This window comes from Kogia breviceps, chromosome 12, assembly GCF_026419965.1.
Source record: "Kogia breviceps isolate mKogBre1 chromosome 12, mKogBre1 haplotype 1, whole genome shotgun sequence".
NCBI lineage: Eukaryota > Metazoa > Chordata > Mammalia > Artiodactyla > Physeteridae > Kogia > Kogia breviceps.
Window position 1 is genome coordinate 8,205,078 of NC_081321.1, and position 10,632 is coordinate 8,215,709.

The 10,632-nt window shown below is 47.5% G+C and overlaps 1 protein-coding gene across 4 annotated transcripts in view; it reads left to right on the forward strand.

The window, feature by feature from the left end:
* Positions 1–8,234, forward strand: part of ETV6 (ETS variant transcription factor 6) — a 240,936-nt gene extending 232,702 nt beyond the window's left edge. For all 4 annotated transcript variants that reach the window (XM_059082644.2, XM_067008733.1, XM_067008734.1 and 1 more), the window contains 2 exons: positions 322–422; positions 4,040–8,234. In XM_059082644.2, coding sequence (XP_058938627.1) covers positions 322–422; positions 4,040–4,145 — 207 coding nt within the window. In that variant the 3' untranslated portion in view covers positions 4,146–8,234. The remainder of the gene's footprint in view (positions 1–321; positions 423–4,039) is intronic.
* Positions 8,235–10,632: the final 2,398 nt, after the last annotated feature.

Below are 10,632 nucleotides of genomic sequence, written 5' to 3' on the forward strand. Positions count from 1 at the left end.
GATGGCCCCCAGCTAGTGGGACCTGCAGGAAATTCCTCGGGCACCGCGGAGCGCAGTCCTGGGAGAGGAAGTCGGGGAGGCCGCTGCGGGATGTGCTTTGTTAGCTAGACTCACCTTAGGAGGAACCTCAGCAAGGATGTCGGTGAAAAAGCCCAGGGGTAGGCGTGGCCGGGAGCAGATTAGCAGGTGGCTTTCCCAACTGGCGGGGCCACACAAGCAGCTGAAGAGCTGGATTTGAATAGCTCCTGCAGCGTCTTTTCTGAGGTTCATTTCATTGTGTCTTTGTGCTTTTTTTTCTCTCTTCCGCCTTTGAACAAACAGAACAGAACAAACATGACCTATGAGAAAATGTCCAGAGCCCTGCGCCACTACTACAAACTAAACATTATCAGGAAGGAGCCAGGACAAAGGCTTTTGTTCAGGTAGCACTTCCTTTTTCTCCTTTCCTTCTTCTGGGAGGATATTGTTGTCTTCAAATAAGAGGGAGGAGGGAGACTGGTAAGATCTCTGCCTGCCTATCTGATCCTCAAAACCATCACTGCTACACATTCGATACCAGGTGGTGGTTTGTTAGAATTTAAGAAAAAAAAATTTTTTTTCCCACTTACGTCTAACCTAGAGTAAAGCCAAAACTAAGTAAACACAATCTGACTCACCTTTCAAATAATGCAATGATCAAACAGTATTATCTGGCATTTATATCTATGGTAGTTAAAGGGAGCAATCAGAGGAGCCAATGGCAAAGCAAGGAACTAAACACACCTAGACCTCCAGATTGCGAGCCCTGGACCAGTGTTTGTCCTGGCCCGTTAGTGAATCACGAAATAGATTTAATGAGTCTCATTTTTTTTTAATGAAATAGAACAGAATTGAATAGGAAAGGATAGAGTTGAAAATAGACTATCACATGAATTAAGAGTGACTGTTGATTCACGAAAACTGTGATTCAGGGGTGGGGTGTGTGTGTGTCGTGATGTAAAATATATTTACGACAGTGCATTGTAAAAGTCTGAAAGCTGCTGCAGTAGACATTCCTCTTTCCAGAATGCCTCTCAGCTAATGAGTTCCAACCATTTAACCCACCACATAGATTGTGATTCCTAGGCAAGAGAGGAGACACAATTAGAAGAGGAAAAAGAAGGGATCTAAAGGACCAATCGGGAGAGGTAGACATAGCCCTCTGACACTGGTGGTAACTGACGTGGTGAGGCCAAGTGAAGCTTGGGAGAAGGTGGGATTGACCAAAACGACCTCAGGTTCTGCGTTTTGGCAGGTGGGACAGAGGAGAGGTACAGATGGGGCTAGAGATGTGGATTTGGGTAGGAAATGACAAAATGACACTGTACGAGCAGACAAGCTCACTGGGATAAGTACTTATTGGAAAGAGCAGAGAACCTGGGCCTTAGCATTGGGAAGGTGTGGTAACGTAGGAGCAGTTAAAAAAAAAAAAATTGCGATCTTCAAAAGAAACAGAGAAGTCTTTTCAAGAGCTGGAAACAGAGTAGAATAAAGTGGAAAAAGAACCCTCCTTTCTCCGGCTCTGCTGATGCCTGTTCATCCTTCACCCTAAACTTAGTCCTTGGTGTCTGTTCTTCCCATTCTATACTTTTTCCCCGGATGGATGGATCCCGTTACACAGCTTCACTTATCACCTCCGTGAACGGGCTCTCAAATCTCTACGTGCAGCTCTAAAATCTCCCTGAAGTTCCAAATCTTAATTTCCAAGAGCTTCTTACAGGACATGTCCACTTAAATATCACATTAGTATCTCAGACATGGAATGTCCAAGACAGGCCTTCTTCCCATACTGGAAATCTACCCACCCCCCAGGGTTCATGTTACATCCGCAGTGGCACCACCACTGTTTCAGTAACCAACCTTGACACTACGGTCAAGAAGAGTCTTTGACTCTTCTTACATCTGAGTCATCATTGTGCTGGACAGTCCATTGGCTCTTCAGCACCATTCCCACCCCAGTCTATGTTGCAGGGGCTAGAAGCCTGGGAACCACATTTCCCAAGATTTCTTACCAGCAGGCTCCAGGTTGGAATCTGCCAATGGCAAGTCCTCTCACGAGACCTGGAAGATGAAAGCAAGGCAGAAGCATTAGTATTGCTTCCCTGGCAGTGGAGGCTGATGTCTAGACTTCATACCTAGATACCTAGATTAATTCAGCAATCTCTGCCTCTGGTCCATTCTCCTGCCTCCCAAATTCATAATACACGCTGTCAGCTGCCCTCCAACACTAATAGGGTTCCCCGTGTCAGAAATGTGTATCACTTTAACTTTTGTGTTTTTTTTTTTTTAACATATATACCCCCCAGGTCTACCTCAAGTCTACTACCCTTTATGAGACCTTCTTCCATCATCTGTTGGGTTTCCTTGGCCCTAAGCCACATCGTGATTTACATTTTTAATAGTCGTATATATGAAGTCCTTCTCCCCAACAAGTAGGTCATAAGCTCCTAGAAGGTTAAAGGGTTATATTTTATATATATAGTTCTGTTTTATACCTTATGGAGGCTTTTGATAAATGTTTCTGGGCAAGCCTGGTGTGGAATATCAGAAACTTAATATGGAAAAGCTGTCAAAAGAGGATAGGGGTAGTTCAGAGGGCCAAATAGAACACATCTGTGGACTCGGCATGGAGGGGATTATTAGTGACTTCAGATGTTGAGGGACAAGCATTAGCTCCAGGATAAAAGTGGAATACAGGCTGCAGATGCTATGGAACAGACTGCTTGAAAAAAAAAAAATCAGCAACGATGGGCAGAAAAGAAAAGTAGTCATAGGTGGAAGGTTCACAGGCTTCCAACAGTGATGGCAACAAGATAAAAGGAAAGAAGAGTGCTATTTGTGAGGAGAGATTAGTCATTTTTGAGGAAATGAATGTCGGAAGCCAGACTCGCCCCCAAACGAAGGCTTCTCGGTATAAAACCCAGCGTGTAATCGAGTGAAGTGTTAAACTGGAGGGACTCTTGGAGATTTCGGTATGGATGAGACAGAGCTCAGTGAGTAGGGCTCAGATAGTGGGAGGGGTCGGGAGGGTTCCAAATAAGGTTTGGAGGACGGCATGAGCTGTGATTTATATAAAAAGAACTGGAGGGACTGAAGGGTCCACGCTAGTAAACAGAGGAAAACCAGAGTTTCCAGGCTGAGGTGACAGAGGGGCCCGAGGGGCAGGCCAAAGAGTGGGTCCTTGACTTGGTAAGTGCTTGTCACAGGATTTTTTTGGGCCGTGCCACGAGGCACGTGGGATCTTAGTTCCCCGACCAGCATCAAACCCACGCCCCCTGCATTGGAAGTACACAGTCTTAACCACTGGACCGCCAGGGAAGCCCCTCATCATAGGCTTTTGAACATGAAGTGATGAGAGAAAATGTATGTTTTAAGACAGGTCACCTGGTACCGAGCAGAGGAAGGGAACGATGTATAGGCTGTGGAAGGGGCCCTCCCGCCATAAAGACAGAACGTTTGCAGCCAGGCACCCTTCCTGAACCATGTAAATCATGGTCAAAACATGGCACTGATGTAGTTTCCAAGTGAACCCAGAGAGCAAGAAGATGAGGCTTGCTGTATGCACCTAGCTGCAAAGGAAGACAGAACAGAGGGGATGAATGGCTAGCATTTGGGATGGAGCAGCGATAACACTGAAACTGATTCTTTCTTTTGGCCTTTCTAATTGCCAGAAGCTCCACTCTCTTGCCCTATTCTCCAGATTTTCCACCTAGCATTGAATTGTATCCTTCGCATTAGAGTCAAGTTTTGAATGCCATTCCTTGGGTTCACAGTCTGGGATGGAAATGGATATACAGCGCCCACGGGTCTTTGTAGAATCTAACCCTCTGACAATCAGAGACGCAGATACGTGCGCTGTCCCGGGGCCCCTCGCACGGTCACGCGGGAATGCGTCACACGGCTCCATCTTCTTCACAGTCATCCGAGACTTTTGTTTATCATTGTTTTGCCAACTTTCAGGCAGTTAAAGACAACTTCAGGAAATTGTAACCTCTTCACACCACCATTTCCTCTTCCAAAGGTTTATGAAAACCCCGGATGAAATCATGAGTGGCCGAACAGATCGTCTGGAGCATCTTGAGTCCCAGGAGCTGGATGAGCAGATATACCAAGAAGACGAGTGTTGAAGGAACCAGCCCCCGGCTCAGCGGGCCGGTAGCCAAGGGCGCCCTGCCCGCCAGGATGGCTGGGGCGTGATGGAGAGGAAGGGAAGAGACCCGGACGTGGCAGTGACACTTCTCTCGCCCAGCGTGAGGGACCCCGGAGCACCTTAGACAAACCACTCAGCAAAGGCGGCGCTGGAATTCTGGCCAAGGGCACCAGCCTGGGACTCGTGTTCATGGTTCCTTCTCGTTTGGAATCTCTGTCTGTAATTCCTCCCCCACCCCGTTCCACCTATTGTTAAGTTTCACGGTGTTCTTGTTTTTGTTCTTTTTTAAGACCATGCAGTTTGACTTTTCATCATTCATACAGGGGAAGACATCGAGGTTGTTTTCCTATGGAAATATATATCTATTACATATATATATTTTTTGCAAATCTCACAAAGCGTAGAAGCCCAATTGGTCAGGAGAGAGAACACTTGCAAAAGGGTTCAGGTTCCTCTGGATCCTGCCACGTGGATCACGTTTGTTCCTGTTGCTGTTGGGTCTTGGCTGGAAGAAAAAAAAAAAGAAAAAGAAAAAGAAAAAGAAAAAAAAAAAAAGATGCTTTTAAAAAAGATAAAGTGAAAAGGAGAGCTCTCTTCTTCTCTCTCTGGCTCTCTTTCCTTCCCTGCCCCGTCCCGTCCTCCCTTCCTCGCCTGCTGTTGAACTTCAGATGCCTTTCAGCAGAGTTCAGCCTCTTTGGAGAGTCTCGGGAATTGTTGGCACCTAAACGGAATCCGTGGTCTGGGTGCTTCATGGCCGGCACCCCAAAAATCAAACCCACATCCCAGCATTTGGCGACCTATCGGGGGGGAGGCCAAAAACATCACGGAGGCCGCTGCCTTCCAGAAAGACGAATGCTAGTCCGGCAGGCTTCCCCCCGGCACAGCCGTGAGAACCGCGGGCCTTGGTCGTTCCACGGAGCGTAAGATAAGCCTGGAAGGCTGTCTGGGTTATTTGGAAACCCCAGCACCTTGGGATTAGTTTGCAAGTGCTGCGAAGTGGGGAAAAAAATGAAAAAAACAAAAACAAAAAAACACAGGCCTGATGGTCGAGGTGACAGATCTTCTGCAGTGGGGTATGAATTATTCCAAAGTAGGTTATGGAGGGTCATCTCTGCTCCATCCCAAAGGCCATCATGCAGTTTCATACCCTCACCCAAATTTTTTTTTTTCAATTCCCAGCCTTTTTTTTTTTTTTTTTTTTTTTTTTTTTTAAGTTTCCTGGTCTCCACAGGACACAGGGCATTTGAGAGGGAGGACCCCTGATTGTGCAGTCTCAGCTGTTACTGGTGTTTGCCACGCCTGGGCAGACGGGAAATTCCTCAGATACCTTACTTTTCCCCTCTTCTTTCCTAGCTGTGTTTCAGAATGGACCCACGTGTGGCTCTTTTTCACCTCAAAATAAGGTCAATAGTATCTTATAAAGTGAGGAAGGTGCCACCCCTTAGTACTTTCGATGATAACGTATCTTTAGAAAGCTGTTGCAGTTTTGGGTTTTTTTTTTTTTTTCCTTTTCAATAGCCATCCAAACCAACTCTTCCAATACAGGCTCGAATCCAATAATAGGAGTAGAGTCTTCTTTTACTCACGCAGATGAGACCTCCCTTACAAAGCACCCCGTCCTGTTTCTCTCCGCTTCCTCCAGTCAGTCGGGTGAGCATCTCGTGGCCCCCCGGGCACGTGTCTGCACCGCCAGCAGCACTTCCAGGTGAAGCCACCAGATGCCCAGGCACGTCCTCAGGCCATTTCTGAGTGAGTTGGGGGGTTGTGGTCACACGGGCAGGAGGAATTCTCCACCCCTCCCCCTCAGCCCCAGCCTCGCTGAAGAGGACACCAGCCTGCGGGGAGGGAGGGACAAATAAAGAGGCTGAGTGTCGCTCAAGGACACCGGAAACGCTCCTGCCTCTCATCCAACCACAGACAGACGCGCAGGGGTGGCCGGCCTCCTCCCACCCTCCCACGCTGCCCCCACCCTACCTTCCAGAAGCTCGGGTTTGCGGTGAGGTCAGGGACCTCCTATGTGTCCCCAGATGAAGGGTTTGGGTTCAGTGTGCTCGAACGGGGATGAAATCCAGCTGGATCCCAGCACACTACAGATGTCTTTCAAGAGCGTTCTATAGCGCACAGCGATCATCGTCCAGCCTCTAAGATGACTGATGTCGGCTCTCAAATGGAGAGGTTAAGCCAAATACCTGGTGTGCTGTGATGCCATTGGGTTGCAGGGCTGGAGAGAAAGGGTGGATCTTTACTGAGGCTCTCTTTGTGCGACATAAAACCAGAGACCCAGGCAGGATGTCGCGCTTCCCCTAAGATTACAGCATCTCACTCCGTTCCCCCAGGTTTAAGGACTCGGGCTCTTACTGTCCAAAGAATCTTACAGTTGAATTATGGAGGGGAAATTCCCCTTTGCCCCCAGGATTTCTGTATTTAAAGCAATATCCTGTAAGAGTCTGTAAGACTTAGGCTGACACCTTCAGCCTCTTGAAGAAACGGAAGGTGTCGATTCCAATGTAGCCTTTACTGCCCTTGCAGCCAGATATTACCATTGTTGGTTTTCTGTTCACTCCCTTAATGGCAAAGGTTCTTCTCATTGGTTCTTTGAGAGAATACCTGAGCGATGCCGATACCAGGGATACAGCATTTACACACTGCAGACCTGAAAGATTTCAGGTTCAATTTAGGCAACTTTGATGGAGCACCTGCTAGACACCCCGAGAGATTCCCAAGAATCGGGCACGATCCTTGCCCTCCGAGAGCGTATCTCCTACCTGCAGAATCTATCTAGCATGAAATTTCTCGCTTCAACACTAAGCACTAGAGGTGATGAAAATTTCACCTGGGACCAAACTAAAAGTACGTCCGTGATCTGAATAGTTGGCCTTTCCCTGCTGCCATCTTGGGAGGTCTTGGCTTGCAAAATGAGAAACTGGGAAAGGAGAACGCAGAAGAATGCTGCAGGAGAGCAAACTTGCCTCCAGCTGGGTCCGAGGCAGACGGTCTCGCTTGTACCTTGAAATTCTCTAGTGTCTACTCTTCCCTGCACCTTGAGGTAACCAGGGTGCTTCCTCTCCATCAGAAGAAAGCAGTGGCAATTGCCTGGACGGGCTACGTGGAAGTAATGCTATCTCTAAGATCTTTCTGTCCCGAGGCAACTTTGTCTCGCCTCACTGATGTTCCACATCCTTTGGGGGGGGGGGGTATCCCCACAGGAAAAGAGGAGTAACAACTGATGGATTTTTTCTCTTTTCAGCAACCCCTGCTCCATCTTCTTACACTGATACCTTGTCCGAGTGAGAATGTAAATTTAGCGGAAACTTAAATGGCTTTGACGGGATGTACCTAAATGCCTAAGTAACCACACCTCCTCCGCCATTCACTGCCTAGGTATGCAACTCTGAATACATGTCTGAAACATTAGCTCCCCTTTTGAAGAAGGGAAATCTGAGTATCAGAGAGGTCCTGTGACTTGTCCTAGGAGCAGACGGCATGCCAGGGGCGAATGAGGATCGGGACCCAGCCCGGCCATACCCCCATCTGACCCATTCCCACCCAGGAAGCTGAAGATAAAAATTGGGGGAAATACACAAAGAACAAAAGGCAGTTTCTTTGCCCAAGCATTCGGTGCTAGTTAGTTTTCACCCACTCAGCCTGTTCCTCTTCTGAGCAGTAATGAAGGGAGTGATCCAAGGAGCCGGGGGTGGGGGGGGGGGAGACGGGTGACAATGGTCGCTGCCTGCCTAAGAACCACAGAAGACTGACCTGATACTCTTTGGGCCCCATCTGCATCAACACTAAACAACGACCAACTCCCCGAATCTTTCATACATGCCAAGTGCACATTCTTGAAGATTTCTCTTTGTGACTGCAACCACCTGCAAACCAGGACGAATCTAGAATTTTTTTTTAAATTTCTAATCTCTTGTTTATGAGGTGTGGGGTTTATAAGGGACTGAATCAAATGAATGTAACAAAAAAGAAAAACAAACAAAAAAAAAAGCCTTTTCTCAGGGCCAGTGAATTGCAAATAATTTTTAAAGAAAAGCCTATAATTGCATCATCTCAATAAATTTTTTATAAAAAAAAAAAAAAACCAAATCCAAGTCTCTGTTTTTAATAATATGAAATGGAGTCAGACAGGCAAGGTGGTCCAATGAGGTAAATCCTGTCTCCACTCAATTACGGTGCAAAGTGCAGTCACGGTTTTTCACTGGCGGGAAGCCTCTGTCACAGAGCAGTTTGCAGGCAATCTTTAGACAAGCGGCACCAGAAAGGTCAGAGCAAACAGTTCAAATCTGAGCAGCTGCCGCAAGTGGAGAAATTTGCCAGCAGGCACCTCAGTCAGAGGCGGCTTGGGTCTCGCGCTGTGCGGAAGATTATCAGTTTGCTGCGGACTCACCTGACTCGCAGAGTTAAAGGACCCTGGGTCCTCCCACAACAGAACTGCTCCTCAGCTGCGCTGAAATCATGGGTGTGCGCGTATGGGTGGTGAGGACGTGAATGTGGCCGCACCCAGGGCTATAATGACCCGGAAGGTCATCCATCACACAGCTCAGAGCCAGCCCCGCACTCAGAACGTCTTAGCCACACTAGCCGCCGGAGTCATCTGCCCAGCAGTAGGCACTTAGGGTCCCCACGTGAAGCACCCTGCAGTCGGCCAGAACTACCGACCTGTCATCAGTGGTGGGTAGAAAGTAAGAGAAGAATGGAAAAGGAAGCAATTCATTTGGCTTGTGAGCAACTCTGATACAGGTTTGGGAAGCAGAAGTTTGGAATCAGTGGTCTCCGAAAGTATTGTGGGATTATTTCTATATTTAAGTTGTCCCGGGTATTCTGACGCCCATGACCTTGACTTACTGAAACTTGGCCCCACATTCTGTATCGTCAGAGCACAGTATTGAGGAATAGGGGTTTAGGAATTTCCTAAGGTGCTAATAATGCATCTGAAGCTACTGTTCCTATAACCAGCATCAGTATCCCCTGGGAAGTGCTAGAAATGCAAATAAAAGTTCCTGCCCCATCAACTGAATCAGAAACTTTGCGAGTGGGGCTTAGTAATCTCGCCTACCAGGCTCCCTGGGTGATTCTGATGCATGCCAAAGTCTGGGAGCCCCTGCTAGCATCGATTTGTTCATCATAGTATGAAAAGGAGTGTGTGGTGATTTAAAGTAAATACACAAAATAATCGATGGTAACTAATTTGCATTAACGTTACTCATAATATGCTGCATTTTTCCTAATACTAGACACACTGTGGAAGCAGGCTAAATGGACAGAATCACATAACAAAGTCCTCTTCTTGCTTCCTCCAAACCTTTTAAGCAGTCTGTTTGCTATAAAGACGAGCTATTTTAAAGGTAACTCTAACAGCTGACCTGCCCTTGTAAATCAGAGCACGGCAATTCATTCCCTTCTATCCACTTATCTGCCTAACTAGCCTAATCGAAAAAAAGGATCATTCTCACTGCCCTTGGCTGTCTGTCCCTGGAATTATTAAGCAGAGCCCAGGTGACCACTTAGCCAGGGTTTTTGCAAGAGACTTCAGAACCACTGGACCAGACCAGCGCTTCTCAAACCTGAAAGTGCTTCGAATCACCTGGGGGTCTGGGTAAAAAGCAGATTTGGCCAGGAAGGTCACCATCTTAGGAAACAGGGCCAGAAGATCTACTCTTCTTCTCCCCTCTCCGGGCGAGGCTTGAGATTCGGCATTTTTACCAAAAGCTCCGCAGTAACATCGATGCTTCTTGTCCTCAGACCACACTTTGAGCAGCAAGAGACCAACGATCTGTCAGCCCTGAGATTCGGAACCTAAGGCGACACTGAGCTAGCCTCTCTCTCTGGTGCACTCCTTTGCCAATTCCTCCCCTAGAATCGTCCCCAGGGCCAGTCCTGCTCTGCAAGAAAGTCTCCTTGTTCTCCTTTTAGGGCAGCAACAACAGCAAACACCATGAGCAAACGTCTCTGCTGAGTGAAGGAACTACCTATTCACATACGGGACCTTAACACAGGTGCACATAACCAGATGCTTCATGGTCTCTCTCCATCATTATGGGAGGGAAGAATTCCTGGCGTCACTGCCTCTTTTAGCCTCTGGAAAGACCAATCTTGAGTCGTATGAGCAGACAGAAAGCCGACGATGCCATTCTTGTTGCAAAAGATCCTCTATTCAAACTGCCCAAGACATCGACATCAAAAGCAGACAATCCTGGGGGCAGTGTCCTCACTGTCGGTACTTATAGATTCACCTTTTTTTTAAGGACCTCATTCCTGCTAGATTGATGACGTAGATCTCTGCTAGTAAAAGCCACCACATAAATTCTGCCAAATCTCTTTGAAGGCAGTAGAAGACTACTCTCTCTCTCTCTCTCTCTCTCTCTCTCTCTCTCCCCCCAAACCCGCTTAGCAACACTCTTCTGGAGTCTTCTGAGGGTCCCTGTGCCTGTCCCCTCAACCAGTTTTGGTCATGAGAT